Source organism: Hemibagrus wyckioides, linkage group LG06 (genome assembly GCF_019097595.1).
Source record: "Hemibagrus wyckioides isolate EC202008001 linkage group LG06, SWU_Hwy_1.0, whole genome shotgun sequence".
Taxonomy (NCBI): Eukaryota; Metazoa; Chordata; class Actinopteri; order Siluriformes; family Bagridae; genus Hemibagrus; species Hemibagrus wyckioides.
Genome location: NC_080715.1, coordinates 33270673 through 33287259, shown reverse-complemented (window position 1 = coordinate 33287259; position 16587 = coordinate 33270673). Strand labels below are relative to the sequence as shown.

General features: G+C 41.6%; 3 protein-coding genes across 6 annotated transcripts in view; 1 reads left to right on the top strand and 2 right to left on the bottom strand.

The window, feature by feature from the left end:
• Positions 1-2773: 2773 nt before the first annotated feature.
• On the bottom strand, positions 2774-5658 carry abracl (ABRA C-terminal like). Of its 2 annotated transcripts, none has more exons than XM_058390880.1 (3): positions 5526-5658; positions 4393-4460; positions 2774-3685 (listed from the first exon to the last, which is right to left on the bottom strand). In XM_058390880.1, the coding sequence occupies exons 2-3, from the start codon at positions 4451-4453 to the stop codon at positions 3501-3503; spliced, it is 246 nt and encodes an 81-aa protein (XP_058246863.1). In that variant the 5' UTR covers positions 4454-4460; positions 5526-5658; the 3' UTR covers positions 2774-3500. The 2 variants fall into 2 exon arrangements, with proteins under 2 accessions (XP_058246863.1, XP_058246864.1); XM_058390881.1 differs by having other exon boundaries at positions 5486-5597.
• Positions 5659-7316: 1658 nt separating this feature from the next.
• On the top strand, positions 7317-9366 carry ptrhd1 (peptidyl-tRNA hydrolase domain containing 1). Its single transcript, XM_058391334.1, has 2 exons — positions 7317-7703; positions 9130-9366. The coding sequence occupies exons 1-2, from the start codon at positions 7488-7490 to the stop codon at positions 9298-9300; spliced, it is 387 nt and encodes a 128-aa protein (XP_058247317.1). The 5' UTR covers positions 7317-7487; the 3' UTR covers positions 9301-9366.
• A 1760-nt stretch (positions 9367-11126) lies between these two features.
• ncoa1 (nuclear receptor coactivator 1) overlaps positions 11127-16587 on the bottom strand; it is a 37365-nt gene continuing 31904 nt past the window's right edge. For all 3 annotated transcript variants that reach the window (XM_058392011.1, XM_058392013.1, XM_058392012.1), the window contains exon 21: positions 11127-16504. In XM_058392011.1, the coding sequence (XP_058247994.1) occupies positions 16337-16504 (168 nt within the window). In that variant the 3' untranslated portion in view covers positions 11127-16336. The remainder of the gene's footprint in view (positions 16505-16587) is intronic.

Sequence of the window (16587 nt, the reverse complement as noted above, 5' to 3'; positions counted from 1 at the left end):
ATCTAATTTAAATCTAATGTAAAGCTTATTTTATATTTATATATATATATATATATATATATATATATATATATATATATATATATATATATATATATATGAGGTTTACATTACATTTAAATTAGATTTAGATTCAGGAAGAGCAAGCAAGAGAACAAACTATATTAAAGATGTAATCATTAATATAGTTATAGTAGATGTAGCATCTAACCAGAAGTGCATTTTCATAGTGCAGATAATTAGCATATATAATCAGTATATAAACAAATATAAATAATTTGCATATATAAACAATATATAAAAAATATTAAGGTGTATATATATATATATATATATATATATATATATATATATATATATATATATATATATATATATATGATCTTGTTTTAATTTGTACATGTGGATGAAAGTGATGTAAACAACAAAATATCGCTTCGTTTTCACTTATTAAACAAAAGAAATCAACTAAAAGGAGTGTTTCACCTAAAGAAAAAGTTAGCACACACCTATGCCCTAATAGCTAGTGTTTCCCCTATTGGCTGAAATAACCTCTATGAGACATTTCTTGTAGCCTTCTACCAGTTTCTGACATGGACTGGAGGAAAGTTTCCCCCACTCCTCAATGCAGAATTCTTTCAGCTGTGTGATGTTTGGGGGGTTTCTTGCACGCACAGTCCATTTCAAATCACCCCACAAGATCGGGATAGGATTTAGATCTGGGCTTTGACTTGGCCATTCCAAAATTCTCAATTTTTTACTTTTCAGTCAGTTCTTGGTGAATATAGTGGGATGTTTTGGGTCATTGTCATGTTGCAAGGTTCAGTTCCACTTTAGTTTCAATTTTTTGACAGATGGTCTTACATGTTCCTCAAGCACTTTCTGATACAATGTAGAATTCATAATGGATTCTATGATGGTGAGCCTTTCAGGTCCTGCTGCAGCAAAGCATCCCCAAACCATAACACTTTCACCTCCATATTTCATAGTTAGTAAGAGGTTCATTTGCTGAAATGCTGGATTACATCAAACATGCCCTGTTATAATTCATATAATAATTCTATGTGTTCTTTGGGAAACTTCAGTCTTGCCCTCATGTTTTTTTTTTGACAGCAAAGTTTTCCTTCTTGCACACCTCCCATAATAATTAAAGTTGTGTAGTCTCTCTCTGATTGTAGATTCATGCACTTTGGCATAAACTGTAGCAAAAGCTTGCTGTAGGTCCCGTGATGATATTTTAGGGTTTTTGAAGCATCTTGCGGTCTGCTCTTGGGGTGAATTTCCTTGGATGGCCCGACCTGGCTATGTTTGCTGTTGTTAAATGATTCTGGACAGTGGAATGGCTGATTACAAATTCTTTTGAGATCTTTTTATATCCCTTACCAGACTCCTAAGCATCAACAATCTGCTTTCTGAAGGCCTCAGAGAGCTCTTTGGATCTCACCATTGTGATATTTCAACAATTAAAAGCAAACCAAGCTAAATGTCTGATGTTTAAATAAGGCAAGCCTCCTTTACAATGCTCTGTAACAATGTTGTAATCATTTGCACCTGATGTGATACACCTGTAGGGTCAAATGTCATTTTATCTATTTTAAGTACAAATAAATGTGGGGGTGTCCTTACTTTTTCCTCACAAGAAATTGGATTTTTTAAAATGTCATTTTACAGATCATTTAAAATTGCAACTTTAAATTTGCAGCTATAACAGCTTCAACTCTCCTGGGAAGGCTTTCCACAAGGTTTAGGAGTGTGTTTATGGGAATTGTTGACCATTCCTCTAGAGGTCAGGCACTGATGTTGGAAGAGAAGGCCTGGCTCACAGTCTCCACTCTAATTCATCCCAAAGGTGTTCTATGGGGTTGAGGTCAGGACTCTGTGCAGGTCAGTCAAGTTCCTCCACACCAAACTCACTCATCCATGTCTTTATGGACCTTGCTTTGTGTACTGGTGTGCAGTCATGTTGGAACAGGAAGGGGTCATCCCCAAACTGTTCCCACAAAGAGCATGAAATTTTCCAAAATGTCTTGGTATGAAGCTGAAGCCTTAAGAGTTCCTTTCACTGGAACTAAGGGGCCGAACCCAACTGCTGAAAAATAACACCTGAACTCAAATGATATGGAGGGGTGTCCCAAAACTTTTGGCAATATAGTGTACTTCACTACAGCTTTGCACTTCTGGTTAACTGCCTTTTTAACTAACATTAACTGTTTAACTGTTAACTAACATTTTTTTGCTTTGTACTCATGTGCAATGACAATAATCTGAATCTAATCTAATCGAAACTAATTCTTCAGTAATGTTCTTCAGTTCGTCCATTTCCAGAGAAATAAACAGATTTTTAAAGTGGCTCCATACAACAGACTGCTTCACTCCTTCACACGGACATTAATCAAGTCTTCTTGTCAGATTTTTATTTCTTATCTGACTACAGTCTGATCTAACCCTGATCTAATCAACTTCTGAGGAATGAGTAGCTATGAAATGTGCCATTTATTCCCCGAAACACAAACAGAGTTAATGATCACGTCTCTACTGATGTCTCTAACCTCTACAGAGATCTACAGAGATTAGAGGAGCAGAGGAACATGTCCAATGTGAAGCTTCACTACTGTGTGAAAAACACCTGAAGATAATCTTTACCCTTCAGGAAGCCCTTCATCAGATGTCTGCAGTCGTGTGCAGCTTCAGTCTGGATTAATTCTTCATCCATTTATAGCAAGAACTCTAGTATGAGATTAAATATTTGTTTTTCTTAAAATAAAACACACACTGCATGACCAAGTGGAAGAGTTTATTCTGAATTAAACCAGAAGAGAATAGTTTAAGCCTGAGATACTCGTGATTTCATCAGTACAGTAATGCGTACAAAAACATGTGCTATAATCATGTTATAAACTATTTCCCAAAATGTCAAGTTTCAATTTTCTATGTGGAAAACACCTCTCGCATTTGACCTTTGACATAAACGTCTTGATCACATAATAAAGTCATAAATAATCTACTGACCATTTGGCACAACTGACCCTGATTCACAGTAAGAACTCTGCCCAGGGAAGCGCTCGGCTAGTTCCTTTAACACAAATCGTTACACAACAGCCTCAGGGAAGAATTAATGCTGAGGTCAAGTTTTCCAGGAGATTTATCTTATTCTGAGAGAAGACCAGTTGGACATACGGTGCTAGCTTTGGTCATTTAAAAACAACACCTTTCAGTTAAAACATTCTCATTCACCTCAGCAAAGCAGATCCTCCAGGAGTTTTTGTGATCGCAGGAATGGACACGCAAATTTTTCAAAATAATGCAGATTAGAATTATTTCTGCAAAAATATTCACGAATTTTCAATCAAACTCAACAGAATCACTTCTGGAGGATGTGAGAAAAGAAAGCAGGTTTATAAAAGTATATAAAGACACACGGGTCAGTGTTTCCAGCTCGCTGTAGGACTATAAGACCAGGCTCTCAGAGAGGGAGATTTTTTATCTGACTGAAGCTCAGGTCACTCCTGCAGCAGTATCACATCAACATTGTCGTGAACTCCTTGCAGTAAGAGCTCGCCCTGGAACGTGATGACCTTCTTCCGCTTGGCGGCTTTCAGTGTCCCGACCAGGGCCTCGAACAGGTTAGCGCACTGGTCATCACTGAACAGGACACCAAATTTCACACTGATTTTACCGTCTGCATCTGTGAAGGAGAGAGAGAGAGAAACACAGGGGGGGGGGAGCAATAGGGAGGAATGGAGGGGGGGAGTGAGAGAGAGAGAGAGAGAGAGAGAGAGAGAGAGAGAGATGAAATCAGCATGATGATTTTAACTCAGTCAGTTGTTGATTTTAACTCTTTCTCTCTCTCTCTCTCTCTCTCTGAAAGATGAAAGATGAAAGAGTTCATTAATTAATCAGAGATTTGATAACTGATACACTTTGTGGATGAAAGTATTTGCCCCCCTGACCATCACACACACACCTGCTGCTTCTCCTCCACAGAGTATAAACCACACCGTTACCTAGAAAGTCTCTGTGCACTGTAGAGTTACACTTTCCCTTCAGTGGAGCTACAAACCCTGCTCCAGCAGGATCATGTCCCTGTGCACAAAGCAGCTCCATGAAGACATAAAAGTTGGAGTGAAGAACTGCAGTGTCCTGCACAGAGCCCTGACTCTGACCTCAACCCCACTGGGATGAATTGGACCTGGAGTCTCCTCAACATCAGAGTCTGATCTCACGAATGATCTTCTAGCTGAATGAATCCCACAACATCTAGTGGAGAACCTTCTCAGATGAGTGATGGACAGCAAAAGGGAATGAGATGTTCAACATGGACATGTGAGTATGATGGTCAGGGGTGCACAAACGTCTGACCCTGTGGTGTGGGATTATTAAGGATATACTTACTTTTACTGCCCAATCTGTGAATCTCATTCACGAGCAGTGTGACCTCATGATCCACGTTCATTTTTACACTGAGAAAAAAAAGAGAAAAATATATCTCAGTAGATTTGAAAAAATAAAATCCAGTTTTACTGAGTGGACCAAACTGACCGCTCACTAAAGTCAAGATTTAAGGTTTAATCTGCAAAAAAGAGGAAAAACCTGCAGTCCATCACAGAAAACACAAACAAACACACAAACAAATAAACAAACAAATAAACACACAACCCGCAATAAACACACGAATAAACACACAAATAAATAAACACACAACCCGCAATAAACACAAAAAAATAAACACACAATGCGCAATAAAAACACAAACAAACACATAAATAAACACACAATCTGCAATAAAAACACAAACAAATAAACACATAAATAAACACACAATCTGCAATAAACACACAAACAATTAAAGACATAAATAAACACACAACCAAATAAACACACAACCAAATAAACATACAAACAAATAAACACAAAAACACAAACAAATAAACACATAAATAAACACACAATCTGCAATAAACACACAAACAATTAAAGAAATAAATAAACACACAACCAAATAAACATACAAACAAATAAACACAAAAACACAAATAAATAAACACACAAATAAACACAAACAAACATGCAAACAAATAAACACAAAAACAAATAAATAAACACAAAAAAAACTAATAAACACACAAATAAACAAACATACAAACAAATCTCTTTCTCTGTGCCTCTGTCTCTGCCCCCCCCCTTTCGGATGTGTATAATTCGGTTGTTAAAGTTGAACGAGTCGTTAATCCGGTGCGCTGAGCCGCTTCAGCTCGAACCCGGAAGTTTCTCAAAACAAAAAAAACCCCACAAAAATACAAAAAACCACTAAAACATTTAGAAAGGAACATCATCATCTTTCCTCCAACTAGATAACCGACATTCACACTATATACACTGTTTATCTACAGCTTTAACCAGGCTGTAGTCACACACACACACACACACACTGTGTTAATAACATTCTTTCACTGATCACTGTTACACACACTGTTACTGACGTTACCTCAGGAGAGAGGAGTTCAGTGTGAATCTCTCAGACTCACCGAGATGAAGATCACTGAAGTCTTCCTCTTCCTCTGGAGCTCCGAGTCTCAGCGAGTTCAAGTGAAAATCACCTTAAATGGAGCTCTATAGATTCTGGAGCGGGTGGTGACGTCACACACACACACACACACGCCTTGATTTTTTTTATTTTTTTATTTTTTTAGATTTTTCGGACACTTCCGTCATTATGTTTTTTTCTTTCCAAAAAATATCTTTGACAAACTCGGTGTCTTTCTCCACATAAAGTTATCCTCTGGAGCAGTGCTGATATAACTGTCAAAAATACACTGACTAGGCATAACATTATGACCACCTGCCTAATATTGTGTTGGTCCCCCTTTTGCTGCCAAATCAGCCCTGACCCGTCCTGCACTGTGTATTCTGACCCCCCCTTTTTTTTTTATCAGAACCAGCATTAACTTCTTCAGCAATTTGATCAACAGTACCTTGTCTGTTGGACTGGATCACACGGGCCAGCCTTCACTCCCCATGTGCATCAATGAGCCTTGACCGTCCATGACCCTGTCGCTGGTTCACCACTGTTCCTTCCTTGGACCACTTTTGATAGATACTGACCACTGCAGACCAGGAACACCCCACAAGAGCTGCAGTTTTGGAGATGCTCTGATCCAGTGGTCTATTCATCATCAGTGTTATTCACTTCACCTGTCAGTGGTCACAGTGTTATGGCTGACCAGTGTATGTCCCCTTTTCTCTGTAGATGGTTCCTTCAAAAGAATCTAACACCTCGATAACAATCGAACTCATCTAACTATTTATGTATCATGTAATTAAAATATTTTATGAAATCCTGTTAACTCGTCCATTTATAAACTCTGACACTGATGAGACTTGTTCATTTTGTGGCTTTAAGGAACAAACAGCTGCATTTATTTTTTTGATTGTAGCATTACTAATCAATTTTAGCGTTATTTAAGTTCTTATATTTTTAGACCCATAAATTTCAATTCAAATTATTTGTATAGCGCTTTTAACACTGGACATTGTCTCAGTCTCAGCTTCATTGAAGTATAAAAACAGAGAAATATGATAAAGTTTAAAGTTAAGTTAATATTTATCCCTAATGAGAAGCCTGATGGTTTACAATTCCATCCTTAATGCAGTTTTTTGTTATTATGAAAACCCAAAACACATATCTCTTGAGTATGTTGTTAATTTCTTTATTTAATATGCCAAATTTAATTTAATTTAATCCCTTAGAATTATGAACAGAAAATGAAACACAAGATTTCTGATGCTTTATGAACACTCATTTAAAGATGTGTTGAAGATGTGTTTTATTAGTGATATGACCTCTGATTATGTATATAATATATGTTGTACAATAACACACACACACACACCATATTCAGGAACGTGCAATAAACATTTTTTTTATTCTTGTCATCAGATAATTCAGATATTTTGCAGCATTTCAACCCAAATGTATTTTTTGATGGTAAAAATAATTACATATTTAAATCACTCTGTTTTACAGCCTTGCTTTTTTATTATTATTATTACTACTGTTATTATTTTAATTTTAATTATAATGATTATTATATATATTTTGATGAAATTTACATATGATTGCAATCAAAGAGGAAAAAATAAGTCTTATATGTGCTATAATAATAATAATAATAATAATAATAATAATCTGCAGTGGATGTTTCTGGCCGCTAGATGGCAGAATCTGAGTGAGCTACAGGCTTTTCTGTGCCCCAGTGTGACGGGTCGCCAGATTGTGTGTTTACTTATTAAACACACAAACACTCAACCGAAAAAGCAGAAAACAACTATAGTAATGAATTGGGTTGTTGTTGATTTGTTTATTTTATTTATTGCAGTCACTCCACATCACAGACAGATTCTTCAGGCATTAATAGAAAAATCTCACATATAATTCAGGAAGCAGAAGTGTAACACAGGCAGCGCGTCACTTCCGTGACTCTACCAACATGGCGGCTCCCGGTGGCGGCGGCTGTGTCCCTAAGCTCCTGGTGCAGTATGTTGTAGTTCGCTCGGATTTAATACACGCCTTGTCATGGCCGTTAGGAGCGGTTATAACGCAGGCGTGTCACGCCGCTACCGCCGCCATTCACGTGAACTACAGCGACCCGGACACGCAGGAATACCTGTCCGACTTGGACAACATGCACAAAGTGGTGCTGCAGGTGAGACACACACACACACACACACACACAGGGCTCCAGGACTGTAGATCTGACCACGCTTCACCACACCGCTTTAAAGCTGAAGCTACATGATAAAGCAGTTTTCCTGTACTTCACTCCATATTTGGATGTTTTAGCCCCGCCCCTTTTCATGTTGGTGATTAAATTATTTACTTTATATCTCCACACAATTTTTTCACATGAATTTTTCAGCAATAGTGTTATACATTCTCCCCAGCGTCCCCGGATATCTCCACTGATACTTTTCTTATAGTTATTGCTTTTATAGGATGATAAATATAAAGGGGCGTGGCTAAAAAGAGTTTTGGACATGACAGTCAGATCTCACTCGCACACCTGAAGATCACAGTTCTTCTGTACACTGTTCTAACAGAGCCTCAGTGGAGAATCACGTCACTAACACTAGCTCAGGTTCATCATTTATCAGGAACACCTGTACACTCTTGACGTTCTCTAATCAGCCAATCACAGTGTGTGAACTACAGGTTCAGGACATCAGGTGAAACATCTGAATGAAGAAAATGTCCGATCTGTGAGACTTTAACCGCTGCATGAATGTTAGTTTGAGTTTCTCAGAAGCTGCTGATCTCCAGAGTTTCCACTGAATGGTCTGTGACTAAAGCAGCTTGTAGATGAAAAGATCAGAGGAGAAAGATCAGACTGGTCTGAGGTGACAGGAAGTCACTCATATAATCATTCTGTACAACCGTGATGAGCAGAACATCATCAGATCACACAACACGCCAAACCTTGAGGTGATGAGCTCCAACAGCAGAAAACCACATCAGGTTCCTCTCCTGAGACAGGAATAGAAATCCCATCATAACAACCCATCAGAACCCATCATAAACACAGACTCACACACACTGGACAGGTGAAGATTAGAGTGGGGAAAAAAAATCACCGTCAGTCTTAAGACCAGACTGATGAGTTCATCTGATCTTCTCATTTACAAGCTGCTTCAGTCTGCAGATCCTCCTCTCACAGACCATTCAGTGGAAACTCTGGAGATCAGCAGCTTCTGAGAAACTCTAACATCCATCCATGCAGCGGTTAAAGTCTCACAGATTGGTTTTTTTCTTCATTCTGATGTTTGATGTGAACCTGAACCATGTACGAGTTCACACACTGTGATTGGCTGATTAGAGAATTGCATGAGTGTACAGGTGTTCCTAATAAATTGGACAGTGACTATACATTATAGTGTAAATGCTGGCTGCTGCCTTGTATTATCTTCCTACTGAGATGGAAACATGAGCGTCACTCGTGCACCATGTCACAGTTTTTCCTGTATTGTTGTATATTCAGTCGCTCATATAGTGAGATCAGACTAATCCCCATCAGTTCAGTTCCGATAATCAACCTGCCATAACGTTTCATTCACGAGCTTCATCTGGTTCTTTAGGCAGCAGATGAAGCGAGTCTGACACGTTTATCCAGGACGCTGAGCGAGAACAACATCGCACACAAGCTGTGGACGGAGCAGCCGGAGAACCTGCCCACCTGCCTGGCGCTAAAGCCCTACCCCAAAGACACGGTGCAGCCTTTCCTCAGGAAGCTCAAGCTCTTCAAATGAACTGAAACCCACAGTGTCTCAGACTCCGCCTCTCACACTCAACATCAATAAACAGCTTTATCCTCACTGCTTGCTGATCTGAGTGAATTTTACATGACATCAGAGTGAAACGTTCACAACTTCTTTAACTGAAAGTCTTCTGAGATACACCGAGTTATTTATTTGGAGGGAGGGGTTTGGGTGGGAGGGAGGGAGGGAGGGAGGGAAGGGAATAAAGGAGGGAGGGAGGGAAGGGAATAAAGGAGGGAGGGAGGGAAGGGAATAAAGGAGGGAGGGAGGGAGAGGGAGGGGTTTGGGTGGGAGGGAGGGAGGGAGGGGTTTGGGTGGGAGGGAGGGAGGGGTTTGGGTGGGAGGGAGGGAGGGAGGGAGAGGGAGGGGTTTGGGTGGGAGGGAGGGAGGGAAGGGAATAAGGGAGGGAGGGAAGGGAATAAAGGAGGGAGGGAGGGAAGGGAATAAAGGAGGGAGGGAGGGGGCGGGAAGGAGGGAGAGAGAGGGAGGGAGGGAGGGAGGGAGAGGGAGGGAGGGAGGGAGGGGAATGAGGGAGGGAGGGGAATAAAGGAAGGAGGGAGGGAGGGGAATAAAGGAGGGAGGGAGGGAGGGGAATAAAGGAGGGAGGGAGGGAGGGGAATAAAGGAGGGAGGGAGGGAGGGAGGGGAATAAAGGAGGGAGGGAGGGGAATAAAGGAGGGAGGGAGGGGAATAAAGGAGGGAGGGAGGGAGGGAGGGGAATAAAGGAGGGAGGGAGGGAGGGAGGGGAATAAAGGAGGGAGGGAGGGAAGGAGGGAGGGGAATAAAGGAGGGAGGGAGGGAGGGAGGGAGGGGAATAAAGGAGGGAGGGAGGGAGGGAGGGGAATAAAGGAGGGAGGGAGGGAGGGGAATAAAGGAGGGAGGGAGGGAGGGAGGGGAATAAAGGAGGGAGGGAGGGGAATAAAAGAGGGAGGGAGGGAGGGGAATAAGGGAGGGAGGGAGGGAGGGGAATAAAAGAGGGAGGGAGGGAGGGAGGGAGGGAGGGGAACAAGGGAGGGAGGGAGGGGAATAAAGGAGGGAGTGAGGAAGGGAGGAAGGGGAAAAAGGAGGGAGGGAGGGAGGGGGAAAAGGAAGGAGGGGGGAAAAGGAGGGGGAAAAAGAGAGAGGGAGGGGGAAAAAAGAGAGAGGGAGGGGGAAAAAAGAGAGGGAGGGGGAAAAAAGAGAGAGGGGGGGGAATGAGGGAGGGAGGGGAATAAAGGAAGGAGGGAGGGAGGGGAATAAAGGAGGGAGGGAGGGAGGGGAATAAAGGAGGGAGGGAGGGAGGGGAATAAAAGAGGGAGTGAGGGAGGGAGGGGAATAAGGGAGGGAGTGAGGGAGGGGAAAAAGGAGGGAGGGGGGGAGGGGAAAAAGGAGGGGGGAAAAGGAGGGAGGGAGGTCGGGAGGGGGAAAAAGAGAGAGGGAGGGGGAAAAAAGGAGGGAGGTCAGGAGGGGGGAAAAGGAGGGGGAGGGATTTTTATATTAATTTTACAGTTGAAAAGTGGAACCTTACTTTGAGAGATCAGAGCGTCTCAGCAGTTTTTTTTTTACGCCACTCCAACAAACATCTGGATGAATACGGCAGCAAAAAGATCTTGCTCAAACAGCAGCAGCGCCGATGGAGTGATCCAGCAGAGCAGAGACGTGTGAAGGACGATGGCGTTTACACCACCACCACATACGACCAGGAGGTGAGGCGAGGCTCACATCTCAGTGTGATGAGATTAAGAGGGAGGGAAATAAACGGAGGGAGGGGGGAGGGAGATAGAGGGGGGAAGATGGAAGGAGGGGGAGGGAGTTAAGGAGGACAGAGTCGCAGTCAGACACTTTTACATGGTGCTTTTATTGCAATGTGTTGCATTCTCACATTCATGGATGTTATAGAGATTTGTTAGTCAAAGCATCACTTCCTTCAAGGTCTGCATCATCACCTTAGACAAGCAACAGAAGGGGCCTTATGCACAAGAGGTGTGTGTGTGTGTGTGTGTGTGTGTGTGTAAACTAGTTCGGTTTGAGCAGCCACATATTTTCCATGAAATGGACAAGAGAAATAAGACTGAAGTAGATGATGAGGAAAAAAAACAAAAACAAAACCAAAAGACGACAGTTTTGCAGCCTGCAGGACGAGCGGACCCGCAGCTGCTGGACCCAGCATGTGACTGATTGTCTACAACGTCCTAAGAAAGGTACAATTTTTTTCTCCAAGACACTCCTGGATAGAAGGAACAAACAAACAAACAAACAAACAAACAAACAAACAAAAAACAGGAAATAAATCATGCTAACATGCAGAATTTCTCCCAGACAGATTTCATTCATAAAATCCCCACGCAGCTGCAGCCAAGCCTCTCGAGGGGGGGGGGGGAGTTCACAAACTGGTATTATACAAACTGGACAAAATGAATAAAATGGATAGAGTTATTTATAGATTTTTTATTTCTATATATACTTATTTATATTAATTTTACAGTTGAAAAGTGGAACCTTACTTTGAGAGATCAGAGCGTCTCAGCAGAGTTTTTTTTTTTTTTTTTAATGCCACTGCAACAAACATCTGGATGAATAAGGCAGCAAAAAGATCTCGCTCAAACAGCAGCAGCGCCGACGGAGTGATCCAGCGGAGCGGAGACGCGTGAAGGACGATGGCGTGTACACCACCACCACAAACGATCAGGAGGCGAGGCGAGGTGAGGCGAGGCGCGGGTCTGGATCACATCTCAGTGTGATGAGATTAAAGCAGAGATGCTGGAGGAATGTCTGAGGAACGTAAGCGTGTGAGGGAGCGGGAGGAGTGGAGCACCTGAAGAACATTGGCATAGTTTGAAAAAACTTCGCAGCAATTTACGAGGAGAATGCTTAGTGGAAAGTGAGGATACCCTGCTCGCTCGCTTGCTGATGATGATGATGATGATGAAGAAGAAGATGATGATGATGATGAAGGGCTACTGCCAAGTTCTTTCTGAAGAACCTGAGAAGTTTTGACATCAGAAAAGCGGATCGGACGCTCTGCTCCGTTACATTCAGGGGACGCGTGTAATCTCTGACTCTTGTGTTTTTGTTTTTTTTCCTAACGATGGCCTCTTTCCTTTAAATTGAATTATAAAGTGCAAAACTAGATTGTATTCCTTGCAAATTCCTGGAACGTTGTTTTTTTTTCTTTTTTTTTGAGTAAAAAAATCATGTAAAATACAGCAAACACGTCTTCTTACAAAGGTTTGTCGAGAGAGATATATATATATATATATATAGATATATATAAGAAAATCTGTCGAGAAGAAAAATCCACAGGCGAGAGGAGAGCGTCTCCTCCACCGCTAAAATATATACAACAGGCACCTCCGATCTGGTAGAAAGAATTTCACTAAAGAAAGTCAAAGATTTAAGAATACTTGCATCAGTGTGAATTTTTTTTTGTTTCTTTTTAGACCAAAACCACGTTTTAAAACCATAAATCGGGTCTTTCTGAGAGCCGAAGACAAAGGAACCGTTAAAAGCGGGAGCAGAAATGAGAGTGGGGTCTCGGGGTAAGGTGCATAGCTCGCTGTGGTACATTTCACTTCCTGAAAAACAGGGATACGGTGTTTTTTTCCCCCGAAAGACATTTGTGTGTGTGTGTGTATGACAGGGTTGTAAAAAATTAAACTCCACAGTAAGTCCGGGGCTCGGCGCACAGCCTGCTCCAGTCTCGTAGTGTTTTTTACTAAATTGACTACACTAAAGTCCGTGAGTGAAGACAAATCACGCTACATTAATTCTATCCAATTGCATGAACTTTGCATATAAGATATTTTTTCTTGATAATCGAAGCTTTGGTCATTATTCCTTGGGAAAAGAAGAAAAGTAAAAAAAAAAACAAAACCTCGTGGCAAATGAAGCCTGAAGCCCCGTTCAGCTCAAACCAAGGTTCCACTTCCTCAGAGCTGCTTAAACCTTTGACGAAAAAAAAATAAAAAATAAAAAATTAAATAATACGGCCTCTTTTTTTTTTTGTCGTTTTTGTCTTTTTTTTTTTTTTTGGTTGTTGTTTTTTTTTTTTTTTTTTTTTTAAATTAACCCGTACAAAAGCGAGACCATGCTGCTTCTCTCTCAGTAAAGTCACATTCAGCAGTCGCTTAAATCCATTCTCACCTAAAAGATCTGAAACCCGAAGGAAAAGACGCAGGTATGTGTTTAAAAAAAAAAGGAAAAGGAAAATAGGAAAAACAAAACAAAACAAAAAAAAAAATCAGGACGTTTTTCCATTTGAAACATCTGATATACAGTATTAACCACACAGAGATACTTTCAGACAGTCATCAAAACACATCCCCCCAAAAAAAAGAGGAAAAAAACAAAACAAAAAAACAAAACAAAAACAAAACCATGGAAGAAAGTAGTTATTACCACAAAGAAGAAGTTGGAGCACTACGATATCGCTGACTCGGAACAAATACATTATTCACATTTGTCTGTTATTTACACGATAAACCATTGTACCTTGGAGTGGAACTGACCAGGAGCCGTGTGTTAGAGTTAATAAAGAGAAAGCTGAGGTTAAGAGGCACTGCGTTCTAACACGGAGGATTTTGGCATCTCGGAAAATGAAGAGGGAATCAGATCAAAGGATAAGAAAAAATAATGATAAAGTACCTGATTAACTGGCACGTAATGTCTAAAGACCTCATTCTACAGGAATGCCTGTGTGAAGCAGAAGCAAACATCTGACCAGCGCATTCCTCACCGTCTCATCGCATCCTTCAGGTATTACACACAATCACTTTTCTCTCCTCGGGACGTCCGGTCTGACGTCCTGTAATGAGTCTCCACGTCTCTGACTGACGAGTGACTCGTGGGGGGGCACTCGCCACTTCACCAGCAAGCAGCTGGGAAGAAACCAGCAGTTTATATTGGTGTGGGATCGAGTGCTTAAAAAAATCAAACATAAAACGAGGCACTGATCTGAGAAACAAACACACCAGAGAGGAGCGGAGAGAGAGAAAGAGAGAGAGAGACAGAGAGAGTGAGACAGAGAGAGAGAGAAACAGACAGACAGAGGGACAGGCAGACAGAGAGAGAGAGAGACAGAGACCAATCAGAGCGAAGGGGTGTGAGGGGGAAGAGGGAGGACCTGGGTGGGGGGTGGGGGGGCACTGGGGTATTTATAAATATATATCTCTATATTATCTGATAAACCATTTTTATCACTTACCCCTTCACTCACTCACCCCCTCCCTCCTCACACACTCACTCCCTCTCTCCCCCCTCCCTCCCCCCTAAACCTTGCCTCTCAGGTTTAAAGGATCTAACGGTTTAATTTCGGGCTGAAATCCAAATCCAGTAAACTGCCTATATGCTTCAGTGTGATTCTAAGAAAACAAACTGATTAAAAATAAAGAGGAGAGAGAGGAGGACAGGAGGAGGAAGCGGAGGGACGAGTGAGGAGGCGAGGACGATGCTGATGAAGAACAGTGTCTGACTGGGCAACAGTAGTCACGTGAGCAGTCGAAGAGCCGTAGGACGCAGTGCGAGAGAGGAGACGCCGCCGCGTCCTGACAGAGCCAGAAATAAGCGACTTGGGGTTTCTGTTTGAACACAAAGCAAGTAAACGCCACTGAATTCTCCAAATCAGTCCAGATAATTTAAGCTTCATTACTTATCATGTACTATACAAGAGAATTTGGGGACTGGAACATATATATACTGGGTGCCAGAAAACACAAAGCATACCAAAATCGATCAGATAAAAAAATTATATATATTTATATTTATATATATAATTTTGCAAGACCTCTCCTTTCCCTTTCCTTCATGATGTGAGAGCGAGACACCTCCCCAGGTAATATTCGGCTGTTACTTAGTACATACAATTTCTTGATTTCAAACATCATTCTTTTAAAATAAGAAGAAAAAATAAAATAAAAAATAAACACGTTCTCGTAAGCTATAAAAGAAGAGAGCCAGTTTGAAACCCATGACGTCGAGGCATCCGAGCGGCGGTTGACTGGAGAGTGATTCCACCAGGTTTTCTTTCCAAACAGAAATCAGAAAGTATGTGTGTGAGCTCATCCTGACCTTTGTCCGCTGTTGTGCTGTACAATAATACCAACCTGCACAATACACATGGCAAACAACACTGATAGGCTGATGTGACCCTAAAGTGGCTCGTATTCACAGCTGCTGAGAGGTGGGTGGAGGGACGTCTGGGACACGGATTCATTCATTTGTTTCTTTTAAAAATGTCTGCCGTTTTAAAACGAGTTCTCCCAGGAAAGCTTGTAGCAGATCTGAGATGTTTCTCCCAAACCGGGTGATGCTTGTTCTGACAAAACAGGCGCTGAAAGAAAATAAAACTCATTGAGGAAATCGGTCTTGAGAGAGAGAGAGAGAGAGAGAGAGAGAGAGAGAGAGAGAAGGAAACGTTGGGAAACTCCCCCTGGTGTGAGGAGAGCTGATCAGTCACAGATCCAGCTGAAACTGAGCTGTCCAGTGCGAGAGGACCTAAACACTCCCGAGCGTTGTCCCGTAGACGAGGCTCACGTGGATAACTGCAGCATGTCCCTGCCCCAGTTTCTATGGAGCACGGTGCCGATGGCCCAGTTAGGGATGTCAGCTGGCGAGAAAGCAGCAGGTCCTTTTATAGAACTTGGCAAATTTCTGGAACGTGATCATCACTTGTTTTGACCCCTGTTGAGGAAGCAGACTTTGAATAGCAGGTGACCAGGAATGAGCGCTGCTTCAGCTGTCTGACCGCCTGGACCACACATCCCGAGCTCAGCAGCTGTTCCCCGTACAGAAACCAGAATGAATAGAAACTCTGACGTTGTTGGGGACGTCTCTACACAGGTGTGTGTATTGTGTGAGTGTGTGTAGTGTGTGTGTGTGTGTGTGTGTGTGAGATATATATATATATATATATATATATATATATATATATATATATATATATATATATATATATATGTATATATATATATATGTATATGTATATGTATATATGTATGTATATATATGTATATATATATATGTATATATGTGTGTGTGTGTGTGTGTCGGGGTCACTCAGTCAGGAGCTGCTGTAAGAGGCTCTTCTGCTGTGACTGGGAAGTGCTGGTGCTGCTCTGGGGCTTCTGGTGGCCGACTTGCCCGGGCTGGTTCAGGTAGGAGTCACTGCCCACTAGGTTCACCGTGCACTGGACGTCGGCAAACACTTGAACCTGCTGTACCTGGTTTAAAAGAAAAGCAAGTTTCAAACCTCTGACCAATCTGATCTTCCTTAGTTACTGAAAACACCTGTCCTGTCACTACA